This window comes from Ursus americanus, chromosome 16 (genome assembly GCF_024610735.1).
Source record: "Ursus americanus isolate L20-20 chromosome 16, mUrsAme1.1.p, whole genome shotgun sequence".
Lineage (NCBI taxonomy): Eukaryota > Metazoa > Chordata > Mammalia > Carnivora > Ursidae > Ursus > Ursus americanus.
The window spans coordinates 35,613,790-35,627,304 of NC_142142.1; the positions used below are offsets into that span (position 1 = coordinate 35,613,790).

Consider the following 13,515-nt stretch of genomic DNA (forward strand, 5'->3'; position numbering starts at 1 on the left):
TCCAGAGTCTTTTTCAGGTGCTAAATGTTCTGAAAAGACCTCTCTAAACTCCAGCATCTCCTGAATCTTTATTAGAAGAGCATTCAAGGCAATATAATGGAACTCTGAGTCATTTCATCAAAGATTAAGGGCTTTTATTTCACTTGCTACTTCCTTGACCCAAGGTACAGAGAACTCTTTGGCCAACCTTCCAATACTTCTGCTGCCAAGGCTGTGTAGCTTTTGCCCTGCATCTCCTGGTTATCACAAGCCCTTTAATCACAAATACAGCAATAATATCCATGCTCTTGCTCTAAGATACTCTGGTACCCTTCAGTTGGCTAGTATGGCAGTGAAAGAATCTCAATGCCAACTGTATCTTCCCAGCACAGGGTTGCTCAGACATCCTACCTCTCTCTCTATGACTGAGGCACTGCCCAGATAGCCATGTTTCTCCACTTGTGTCAGAGAAATGACTACCTGCTGAAAGAGACACTTCCCAGATGCTGAAAACTTCACTACTAGAAGATGAAAGGAACAGTGTTCAAAGTGTTCAAACATTCCAGGGAATATGACTCAGGCCTCAAGCAGGGTAGAGTCCCAGAACAGGCAAAGCTCATAAAACCAATGACCTTGCAGAAGCCCAGGAAGAGAGGCACAATTTGTCCACACATTCTTGGAAGGCAGGACTGGCCATGATTTGGATCAAAGGTGACCAGATCAACTATGAGAAACAAACTGAGGGCTACAGAGGGGAGGGGGGTGGGGGAATGGGATAGGCCGGTGATGGGTAGTAAGGAGGGCACATATTGCATGGTGCACTGGGTGTTATACACAACTAACGAATCATCGAGCCTTACATCGAAAACCGGGGATGTACTGTATGGTGACTAACATAATATAATAAAAAATCATTATAAAAAAAAAAAAGTGACCAGATCATGTTGCTAAGTCATCCACCTTCTATAAAGAGAAGATTTTGATAGGCTCTCCTCTTTTTTCCTTCAGGAAGAGTATGGAGTCTAGAATCCACAGTGTAGGAGCACTGAGTGACGTAGAGCTGGGCAAACAGATGAACTTACCTTTAAGAAGGCATGATGCAGGGTGCCTACCTCGCCACTTTCTTCTCCTGACTTTTGCCAGCTAAACTATCAGGTATAAGAGATGCAGAGTTAACTGAATTATTGCTCAGTGATGCATTTATATTGAGGAAAAGAATCCTGAGTGGGAACCATGCCTTGATCATATCAAGCAGGCATTCTTGCGTCCATGGGGTGGGAGGAGGAAAGACAAGGAAAGGCAACTAGCTCAGACACGGTTCACACTGATATGCAGCAAAGATCTCCAAATAATCTACTGAGTGAAAGAAGCCAAATTAAAACAGAGTACATGCTTTAGGATTACATTTCTATAAAACTCCAGAAAATGCAAACTAATATATGGTGGCAGAAAGCCACAGATCAGTGTGCTTAGGAGTGGGGGAGCAGAGAAGGGCCAGAGAGAGAGAGATGTACAGGGGCACAAGGAAATTTCTAGGGCTGATGGATATTTTCCCTCTCTAAATTGTGGTGGTATTTTCACAGGTAGATATGTGCACAAAAACTTATCAGACTGTACAAGCTAAACATGTGCGGCTTATCGCGTGACAATTACACTGCAGTAAAGGTAATTTCAGACCACTGTTCAAGCTAAAAAATACCAAAGGTTGAAATCATCCTCAAAAGTCATCTTGGTCCTCCTATTTCTTGGATGTGATATAATCAAACAGCTATGATTGATCATGAACCAGCCCAATAAAGTTCATGGGAAAAAACAAAAGCTGGAGCCCAGCAGCACCCTCCCCCACCCAAATACCTGCCTTCTGAGGTGCAGGAAAAGGGCTGATCCTGACAGCTCAGCCCCACAAAGCTGCCAGCTGAGTAGCCAGTTCCCATGTGACCTATATTCCACTGTCATATCCACATTCCCAGCAACAGCTGGGAGGGGTCCCCACCTCCCACTCAGTTAATGATCCAGTCAAAGCTAGAGCAAGGTGACAGAGAAGAAGAAGAAGTGACAAAGCGTGTGTTCTCCTCTACCCTCCAGAGATAATCCTTGGTGTCCAGGCCATGGCAAACAGGAGGAATTGGGCAAAAAGCCCAATACCATGCGGGTGATAAAATTTAAAAGATGCCCAAAGACATATATTCCGAAGGACCCTAAGAGATGGCCCTGAATTTGGGTCGGAGCTTCTCTGGCCTCCATCTGACTTGCTGAGAAAGGAGGGATATCAGGAATAACAACGACTTTGCTAAGCATTTCAAACATTTCCTCGGGCTTGAGTTATAGCTATTCCCAGGCACCTCCATAAGCCCCTGACTGACTCCTGCTATGGCCACTCCAACCCAGGTAGGGACATGGTTAACTCCCCTATGAGAAGCTCAGGCTTCTTCACAGCCAGTCGGCTACCTGACACGTCATCTTCTTTCCTGCCAGACACCAACAAACACCCAGCCTCCTTCCTACACCTTTTCCTGTGGACTATTAGGGTGCACTGCTTGGCCCAACTCAAGCCCCTCAGAGCTGCCCCTCAATGCCCCTGTAGGGACTATCATATCCTTGACCTCCAACAATGGGCAAACCACACGCTACCTGCACACCTCTGGCCTTTCTCTCTGGGGTGTGGGCTCCTTGATACCCTGCTGCATGCTGGAGGCTCCTGTTGCCTCTGCTTTGAGTAATCCCTCTGGGCTTTGCATCAGCCTTGCGTCAGGAGGAAGGCTGAGCATCCTACAAGAGCCAGGACCAGTCTTCAAAGAGGAATGGATTAGAGATCACTGACAAGATGGAAAAAAGTCTTGGGAACAACTCGGAAAACAAAATGCCTCGTAAGTTTTCTGGGCCCCTGAATGAGAAGAGCACCATTTCTTTCTCTCAAACAACATTATGACATCCTCACCAACTCCAAAGCCAAGAAGAGGTAAAACAAAGTGTAAGTCTTAAAAAGGTGGAAAGAGAGTTTCTGAATGTGTTCTGTAGCAGCAAAAACATTCAGATATTCGTCTCCATCAAAAACATCCCTACCACCCAGAGGAAATTCGGAGAAACTAACAAAGGGGATTGGAAGAAGCAAAAGATAAAGCTGAAGGGGTTTTGTGTGTGCCCCCACATCACCTGCTTCACGTTAATTTTCAGTGCCAAAGCATTTGGTACTGCTGGTCTGCTTTCCCAGCAACACTGGAGGTTTTGAATATGGAAAGTGCCAGCCATCGACCTGAAAGACATGGTCAGGACTGTAAAATACTATAAATAGAGTTTACAAAAGTTCTGGGCTAGGGCACCCACACAGGCTGTGGGTAAGTCCTTCTACAACTAACACAACCACTCGCCACAGATAACCCTTTGTAAAAGGGGGCTGGGAAGGAGTGAGCTGATGACTGACCAACGTGGGAAATTGGAGAGAGAAGACATATCAATCCTAAAGTGGGGCAAATAAATCCAGGATTGAGAATTTTGGAGGACCCATGGGACAGCGATCTCATGACTGCGCTGAGCAAGTGAGATAGACCATAGCTGTGATCCCTGGAGCTCTGGCTTCTGATGAATAGAGAAGCCTCCCAGCAGGCTTGGTAGGAAATGTGGGGACCCGGGAGAACAGTAGAAGCGGGTTCCCCAAGGGGCACTAGGGGCGGAGCAGTGATCGGGGGACATCTGAAAGAGACCTGAAGGCTAGCTCTGCTGGCCTTCCCAGAGAGCTAGGAGTATCCACGAGGAAAGCAGAGCCCGGGCATCACAAGTGGGGAAGCTCTAGGGCACAGACGCCAGGGGACTGAGAGGACCGCACCTAGTGTCACCTGGAAGCCTGGATCTCGAGGCAGGAGCAGAAGCGCCTAGTCTGGAGAGGGACGCCCAACCCAAAAAAGAAGAGGCTGGATACCCCTTCCCGGTGGGGACTCGTAATTCGCGGGACGCGGACTCTTGGGGCTGCCTCCCTCAGGTGAGAGGGGAGGCGAAAACTGCGGGTGTGGAAGGCTGAGGTGTCTGGAGTCCGGCAAGTGCCGGGCGGGGCTCTCTCACCTGCGGAACACCAGGAAACTCAAGATCACCAGCATCAGGAGTCCGAGTGTGCGGCCCGGCTTTCGTCCGAAGCACCACTTGCCCATCGCGCGTTCGCGCGGGGCGCAGGGACCGCAGCTAGCACTGTAGCCTGCACTCAGCTGAGCGCCAGAGGCTCGGGACGGGGGGCGGGGCCGTGCTCTGGGTCTCCCGGGCGACTGGCCCGTGTCCCGCCCGGCCCGCAGGCGCTCATTGGTTGAGGACTTCGGCCCCGCCCCTCGCGCCGCGGGGCCAGCGTAGGCGGGGGCGGGGCCCGCAACGGAGGCGGGGCGGGCTGCCTCCCAGACTGTTTCCAGCTCCCGGAAGGCTCCCGAAAGGCTCACGGGAGGCTCCCTGGGTCTCCCCCGCCCACCTCCCCCTAGTCTCAGGGAGGCGCTGGCTGTTTCTGCAATTTTCCTGCACGTGATATGCAAACAGGTGCAAAAATACCGGGCGCGTGTTGCACAGTCCTTGCGCATCGTAGAGCACAACCCCCACCGCGCTACATTAGCAAGCATGTATTAAAGTCTCCTGCAAAGCCAACACAATGCTTTAAAACAATTCAGATTTTGAAGAAAAAAAATTTTGAAGTAGCGAAGTATCATATGAAAAGTCAGAACGTTGTAGAATTTCCTTTAGACATATTTTATGGCTTAGTGTGGTTCACGTTTGAATAGCATGGGGGGTGGTAAGGTGCAGAGGAAGGAGCACCAAAATATTTTTTGCCTTTAGTTTCCACAAGTCTTATTCTGGTCCTGACTCCCAGCACTTTCAATTTTTCATCTTAAAAAAGGTCCAGATAAAACCCTCAAATTTTATGAAAGGACGAATAAAATTCTTACTCTGGTACAGAATTATGTCACAAAGGATATTGCGTAATATTTGGGCAAATCTATGCTTTCTAACAATCACACACACCCAACTCATCCTAAGAACAAAATTCAGATTTTACTGAAAGCATATCTGGAACATTTTCTAGGAAGGCTAATGTTTTTTCAGAGCATCCGAGTTTCTAGAAAATATCCCCTGTTGCATGTTTCAAAACCACTTCCTACACTTGTACATAGTTTTGAACTTGTGAAACTGATAGGAGCAAAATGAGATTTTACTGCTCAGAACAAAGACATGCAGAGTTTGCTGTGAAGGGTCCTTGAACTAGCATTAGGCAAATATTTAGTAGGGATGAAAAGTTAAACCGAGGAGAGAAAAAAACCACCAAACAAGGGGGGAGGCTAGCAGGGCCAGAAACATTCCTGGAGACATTCAGAGAGAGAAGTAGCTCCCCCGTCACACACTATAAAATCAACACCTTTTCTCCATTTTTTAAAAGACATATAATTGCTTGATGGTTATTAGGACTATCATAAAAATATTCTAACATAATTGGGATAAAAGCTAGCCCATGAGACATGGGGAAAGTGTCAGAGGTTAGCCCCCTTTTTACCTTTGGAGACCTCTCCCTGACACATACCCAACGCTCACCCCTCACTCCTTATGATATTCCTGAGCAGTAGTACAATCTATTACACATCAGGGGATCCTCAAGTTAATAATCAATACCAGCATCTCCATTTTTTTTCAGATATTAGTAAAAACCTGTTAATATGAGCTATAAAACCTCTGAAATTCTTAGCCCATCCCTGTATCCCTTGTTTTTATTTATGAAAGAAAACATAAACAACTCAGCTTTTTTAAAAAAAAAATCATTAATCCTTAACTTTCTGGGAAGCTCAGAACTATAAATAGAGCTATCCACAATTTAGGAACAATTTCACTTTATCTGGCTTTAATGATACCACAGAGAGTCTTACAAAGATAGCACTAACCTGAGAGGTGTTTTGCTAAGGAGTCGAGACTTTTGGTTTTTAAAATGTTAGCAAGATACTCCTTCAAAATACCCCTTTGCAGAATGTGTAATGACTTTAACCCAAAGCAGACAATGAAATACTCAAATCCTGGGAACAGAAGCTACAGTTAAATGACTGCCTCGTGGAGATGTAAAAACGTGGTCTGGCAAGGCGCTTGGGATGGCAACAAATCCCTGAGGTTCAGGAATCAATCTTTACAGGCTACCTTTCTGGTGTCAGGGTTTTGGTTTAGAAAACATACAAAACTTTTTTTTTTTTTTTAATGAAGTCCTGTTGACATCCTTAGCCCACGACCTTAAGTTAGAGCTCCAACAGTCCCAGAGAGCACAGTTCCTTTTTTGAGAAGTCACCTACCCCACATAGTATAACGAGAACCCCCACCCCGGGGGGGGGTGGGGGGTGGCAGAATAAAAGTTACAGTCATTCAGAATCAGTACAGTGGAGGCTCTCAAGAAAAATAATCATATCAAACTAACCTTATTGGCTGTTTTATTTTTATTTTTAATAGGTAACAAACAGGTTTATAGATCAATTATTCATTTATTCACGTCTTATTTTTTATAATGCCTTAAGTATAATGCATCTGAATTTTAGAAAAACATTTGATGAAATCTGTCTTAAAGTCATGGGAACAAGATGCAAATTGTGGCTTCTGTGATAGAGCAACTACTTGGGCCGCTGGACCATGATACAACCAGCTCTTCTTCACCCTCCTCCTTATAGACAGATGCCTGGACCAGCCCTCTCCACCCACCCTCTCCAGCTCTTTTGCTCCAGGTTACAGGACAAGACCAGTTATGATGTTAAGTTGCCAAAGAGTCTTGAGCAAAGAAATTAAGAACATGGGGGAATTTCTGGGAATAAATGAGGGCAATTTCAACCGTAGACAAAAAGAAAATAGAAAGTCCCAGGAAGGTGATTTTGGCCTTAGAAAGAGAAAAAGAAAGCAGATCCAAGTTAAGAGAAGTAGTCAAGGCTTTTCACCCCAAGAGATGTGTCAGTGGGACTGGAAGGGACCTGTCTGTATGCATTGGGGAGGGATGCACTGAACTTCATCGTTGGCCTTTATAGTTCAAAAAGATCACTTTTCAGCCTCAGCCTTTGGAAGGCAGAAAAGCCAAAGACCTGATTCAATATTCCATTCATTAAGAAGTAAGCAACAAATGTTTAATGACTACTGTGTGCTGAACACTGTTTTAGGTGCTTGCGGTAAATCAGTGGATGAGGATCCTTCCCTTTGAAATTTATTTTTAAGCTGAGGAAGAAAGACATCAAAAATTAACACATGAATAAGTAAATTGTAGAGTATGCCCAAAGGTAATAAATTGCATTGCAAAAAGAAAGTAGATGAAGGAAGGAGATTTTGAGCGTGGGGGGAGGGGCGTGCACAGAGGAGACCTTGCTGAACCGATGTTAACTGAGCAAAGATCTGAAAGAGGTGAGAGTTAACCATGCATGCAGATATCTGGAGGAAGGGCTATGCAAGCAGAGAGAACCCACAGTGCAAAGGCTCTCAGGCAGGAGCATGACAGGGTGTTCTGGGAACTGCAAGATCCGCGTGGGAAGTGAAAGGGAGGGAGAGAACTAAAGGCAGTGAAGTCAGAGAAGTACAGGGCCCTAAAGATGGAAGGCCTTTCAGAGGACTCTGACTCCAAATAAACCGGGAGCCACTGCAGGCTTCGGACCTCAATTATGCTTTGAAAGTCTTCTCTAGCTGCTGTGTCGAGGCTCACCAGGAGTGCGCAAGAGCAGAAGAAAGGAGGCCAGCTTCGAGGCAGCAATCCCAGTGAGAGATGATGCTGGCTCACACAAGGGTGGTAGGAACGGAGGTGGTGGGAAGGGTTGGATTGCTGGAAATAGTTTGAAAGCAGAGACTGGAGGATTGTTGTGATTCCAGGATCATTTGTGGGGTGACAGAAATAAAGAGGATTCAAGAATTACTCCAACATGCTGGGCCTAAGAAACTGGAAGAATTGGGGTTGCCCTTACCCAAGATGGAGAGGGCCGTGGGGTTTGTAGGGGAATATCCGAAGTGCAACTTGGGCTGGTTGAGTTTGAGATATCTGTGAACGTGCTAGTAGAGATATCACATAAGCTATTGAATGCACAAGCCTAAAGTTCAGGAGAGAGCTCTGGCGTGGAGATATAAATTTAGACATTGACACAGAGTTGGTATTTAAAGGCATGAGCCTGGGTGAGATCACCAATGAAGTAAGTGCAGACCGAAAAAGAGGACCAAGGATGAGCCCTGGGTCACCTGACACTGAGAAAAGAGGTGAAACCAGCAAAGCTGAACTAGGAGGAGCAGCCAGTGAGGCAGGAAGAACACTCAGAAAAGATAGCATCCTGAACGCCAAGAGAGAGAAGTTACCAAGGAGGAAGCAGTAATGCCCTACGTTACATGGTGCTGACAGGTCAAGTGAAGGAAAGACTGATAATGAATCAACGGATTCAGTCCACGGAGGGTTTTGGTGACTAGAGTGCAGGCAGCTTAGGTGGAGGTGGGGGTTAGGGTCAGGGAAGCTGACTGGAATAGGTTTAGAAAGGATGAAGAGTCTAAGAGTGAAAGGGGAATCAATAATTGGAACAGTAGCTGGTGGTTCTTAACTCAGAGTCAGGGGTAGTATTCTGACTTCATTTCTACTTTAGATAGGAACGACTGTATGCTGATAGTGATTATGATCGAAGGAGAGTGAAAACCGTCAAGTAGCAGAGCCTTTGCAGAATCTCTGGAGCAATATCCTTGAGTAGGTGAAGTGGATAGGGGCTGGTGGCCGAGTCGGCATATACAGGATCATTTACAGTATTACTGCATTCGCTGTGACAGAATGATCACTTAGGTTAATTTCAAACACAGTGCAACACTGTCAGTGGTCCATATATACAATGGAATATTACTCAGCTATCAGAAAGAATGAGTTCTCAACATTTGCTGCAACATGGGCGGCACTGGAGGAGATAATGCTAAGTGAAATAAGTCAAGCAGAGAAAGACAATTATCAAATGGTTTCTCTCATCTATGGAACACAAGAACTAGGAAGATCGGTAGGGGAAGAAAGGGATAAAGAAAGGGGGGGTAATCAGAAGGGGGAATGAAGCATGAGAGACTATGGACTCAGAAACAAACTGAGGGCTTCAGAGGGGAGGGGGGTGGGGGAATGGGATAGACGGTGATGGGTAGTAAGGAGGGCACGTATTGCATGGTGCACTGGGTGTTATATGCAACTAACGAATCATCGAGCCTTACATCGGAAACCGGGGATGTACTGTATGGTGACTAACATAATAAAAAAACATTTAAAAAAAAAGAAAAAGAAATGAGAACTGGACTCATCATTTGAATTTTTTGTTAATATCTGAATATTAACTTTCAAATGTAGGTATACCATTGAGATGTGACATGAAGTAAAACATTAAAACTTTATTGATAAGTTTAAGCAAAATAATGATTAATGGCTATTATGAAAACTATTACCATAATGTCCAGAAGTAATTAAGAACTTTCAAATACTTAAGCACATAGAGGAATACATTAATAGCCAGTAAGAATATTAAGAGAGTACATTAGCTTTATAAGTTCTAAGGAAGAATATGATATCTTCTCTGAGCCAAAAAATGTATGTAAATAGATGATCTTTAGAAAATAAAGAACATAGGGGTGCCTCAGTGCCTCATTCAGTTAAGCATCTGACTCTTGGTTTCAGGTCAGGTCATGATCTCAGGGGTATGAGATCGAGCCCTGCATTGGACTTCACATTCAGTGGGGAGTCTGCTTAACATTCCCTCTCTTCCTCTTCCTTTTCCCTCCCCCACATGTGCGTGCGTGCTCTCTCTCTCTCTCTCTAAAATAAATAAATAAATAAATAAATAAATAAATAAATAAATAAATATTAAAGAAAATAAGAAGATAGACATATATAGCATATACATCTAAAAATATAAATAATAATTAAGAGCTACCAATATTATTATATCACAATTTTATCACCTTAGAACTGTTTGATGTCTACCATTCATAACATTAAACAATATACTCTTTATAAGCTGAATTTAATTGCATTACTTAATTTCATTGCAGCTGTGAGTCTTGGAAAAAAGTCTTCTTTGGGAATTCTCACCACCTTGAAATTTCATGAGGAGGAAAAGCTACAACACGATAGGCAGTTACATCTATGTTAAATCATGTTCAATCCAGATAGAACAAAGAATGATCAACACGTGAAGAGAGGATGAAAGCATTAAACAAAACTTAGTCACATTTTGTTCTCACTATCAAGCTTCAAAAGGACAGACTTAACAATATTTTAAGAAGACAATTTCTTACAGATTTGAGTCCATGGAAGCTAAAAAAAGTCTCAAAATAATTGCCCTATCTTGCTATTTTCAGTCATTTCCAACTGCCCAAAGATTTTTAAAAATCTGCCCAACTTATGATTCCCAGGTGTGAAGTTCCTTCTACAAGACATGTCACTGAAAACCTTTTCCCCAAATGTCATTTTGTTATGCACCAGTTAGTGATATGAAATATCCATATTTTATATATCAGATATCAGGACATATAGGAACAAATAGAATTCTTCTTAGTGCTTGACAGCATAATAAATTAATGATGCATTTAGCTATGCCTCTCCTTTACTTTGTTACCATGATTTCTTAGTCTAGCACAGCAAACTAAGAAATATTTATCAAATGAAAAATTAGGAAATACGGGGGCTATGTATTTGTCATTGGCAAAGGACAAACCTGGCTAAAGCCATAAATGATTTAGGAATTACAAATGTATAGCTTCATTTATGACCTTCAGCTCCGTATTTAGAAAGTAATTTCAGCATAGTATAAAGTAAGCATTTTTCAACCAAAAACAAATTCCATGACATACAAGATATTTTGAAACTCTCTTGTCCCTTTACTTTATGCAAGACGTTCAGAAAGACCGAATAGCAGCTAATGCATGTTTTAAAACAAATTTTAAGCTTTAGCAAAAGAAAGACTTAATACCATACTTTACAGAAAATAATAGCAACATAGGAGGCCAAACAGCAAATGATTTATTTTCTTGAACCTGCTGAAAAAGGAACACATTGACATGCTTTGAGAGGAAAAGTTATCCTAACATGACACTTGCTGAGGAATACTAGTATCCTGTGAAAATAAAAGCTGAAATGTGGATGAAATTTCAGAGATTATTTTTGTTATCTTAAAGTACAGTTACATTACTCCATTGCTACATTTTTACACTCAGTATTTAAAAGGATACATGTTTAGGGGACTGCAAATCAAAGCGACAATGAGATAGCATTTCACACCCACTAGGATGGCTATAGTAGTAAAAAAAAAAAAATAAGATTAAAGCAAGTGTTAGTGAGGATGTGGAAAAATTAGAACCCTCATTCATTGTTGGTGGGAACGAATGTAAAGTGGTGTAGCCACTTAGGATAACAGTTTGGTGTTTCCTCAAAAAATTAAACATAGAGTTATCACGTGTCCCAGCAATTCCACTCCTAGGTATATACCCAAGAGAACTGAAAAGATACGTTCACACATAAACTTGAGTGTGAATGTTCAGAGCAGCACTATTCACAACAGCCAAAAATTAGAAAGAACTCAAATATCCACTCATTGATGAATGGATAAACAAAATGTGGTATCCAAATAACAGAATTTAATTAATCCCCACAAAGGAATGAAGTACTGATCTATGCTACATGAATGAATCTTATAAACATTATGCCAAGTGAAAGAAGCCAGTCACAAAGGGCCACATACTGTATGATCCCATGTACATGAAATGTTCAGAATAGGTGAATACATAGAGATAGCAAGTAGATTAATGTTGTCAGGAGCTGGGGAGGGGCGCAGGGGAGTGACTGTTAACGGGTACAGGATTTCTTTTCAGAGTGAGGAAAATGTTCTGGATTTAGAGGATGGTTACAACAACCTTATGAATATACTACACTAAAAACTACTGAACTGTGAATTTTAAAAGGATGGATTTTCTCATATAAGAACCATATCTTAATTTCAAGAACTTTTCTCAAATATAAAGTATTTCTATTTGTCTTTTTCTATGTATAGAACTAGAAATATTTGCTTTATATATTGAGGCTAAATGTTTAGGGACATACAACTCTAGAATAGTATTTTTTCATGACTTAAATCTTTTATCATTATCAGTAATTGTCTATATCTACTAATGCCTATTATCATTCAGTCTACTTGTCTGATATTAATATGGTTACTCCACCTTTTTCAATAAGAATTTGCATGGTCTGTATATATTTATATTTTTAATTGAGGTATAGTTGACAGGTTTTATATTAGTCTCAGGTGGATAACACAGTGATTCAACAATTATATACATTACAAAATGTTCACTACAATAAGTGTCGTTATTATCCATCACCATACAAAGTTGTAGTTTTCATCCCTATGACTTATTTTGTAACTGGAAGTTTGTACCTCTTAATCCCCTTTACCTATCTCACCCCATACCCTCACCTCTCCCCCCTCTGGCAACTACCAGTTTGTTCTCTGTATTTATGTTTCTGTTTGTTTGTGCATTTGTTTTTTAGATTCCACATATAAGTGAAATCATACGGTATTTGTCTTTCTTTGTCTGACTTCAGTTAGCATAATACACTCTAGGTCTATACATGTTGTCATGAATGGCAAGATTTCAATCGTTTTATGGCTAATACTCCATTGTGCGTGTGTGTGTGTATCAGAATTTCTTTATCCATTCATCTATCCATGGATATTTGAACTGCTTCTATATCTTGGCTATTATAAGTAATGTTGTAATAAACACAAAGGTGCACATATTTTTTTGAATTGGTGTTTTTGTTTTCTTCAGGTAAATACCAAGTAGTGAAATTACTAATCATATGGTATTTCTATTTCACATTTTTTAAGGAACCTCCATGCTGTTCTCCATAGTGGCTGCAGGAAATTTACCTTCCCACCAACAATGCATAAAGTTTCCCTTTTCTCCACATCCTCACTGACACTTGTTATTTCTTATTTTTTTTAAAGATTTTATTTATTTATTTGACAGAGAGAGAGACAGCCAGCGAGAGAGGGAACACAAGCAGGGGGAGTGGGAGAGGAAGAAGCAGGCTCCCAGTGGAGCAGGGAGCCCAATGCAGGGCTCGATCCCAGGACCCTGGGATCACGCCCTGAGCCGAAGGCAGACGCTTAACACTGAGCCACCCAGGCGTCCTGCATGGTATGTTTTTTTTTTTTTATTTTAACTTTCTATCATGTTGTGTACTATGTTAAAGGTGTATCTCTTGTAAAACTACAACTTTTACTTTTTAAGGTTTCGTACATTTACAAAATTTACTATGGTTGCTAATGTATTTGTATTTATTTCTACTATCTTAATATATGTTTCCTACTTATTTTTTACTTTATTGTCTAATCCCTTTTACCTTTTACTGGTTAAGTTTTTTAGTTGCTTTTCCCCCCTCATTCTATTTGTCCCCTTTGGGTTTTGTTTTGTTTTGTTTTTTGGAAGTTAGAAGCATTATGTATATTAAACAGTTAAGCTAAATTTATTAACATACATGTTCAACAAAATCTAAAGTTAATATCT

The 13,515-nt window shown here is 41.9% G+C and overlaps 1 protein-coding gene across 2 annotated transcripts in view; it reads right to left on the minus strand.

The window, feature by feature from the left end:
• Positions 1-4,187, minus strand: part of GLB1L2 (galactosidase beta 1 like 2) — a 49,686-nt gene extending 45,499 nt beyond the window's left edge. For both annotated transcript variants that reach the window (XM_087868260.1, XM_045790752.2), the window contains exon 1: positions 4,036-4,187. In XM_087868260.1, the coding sequence (XP_087724386.1) occupies positions 4,036-4,121 (86 nt within the window). In that variant the 5' untranslated portion in view covers positions 4,122-4,187. The remainder of the gene's footprint in view (positions 1-4,035) is intronic.
• Positions 4,188-13,515: the final 9,328 nt, after the last annotated feature.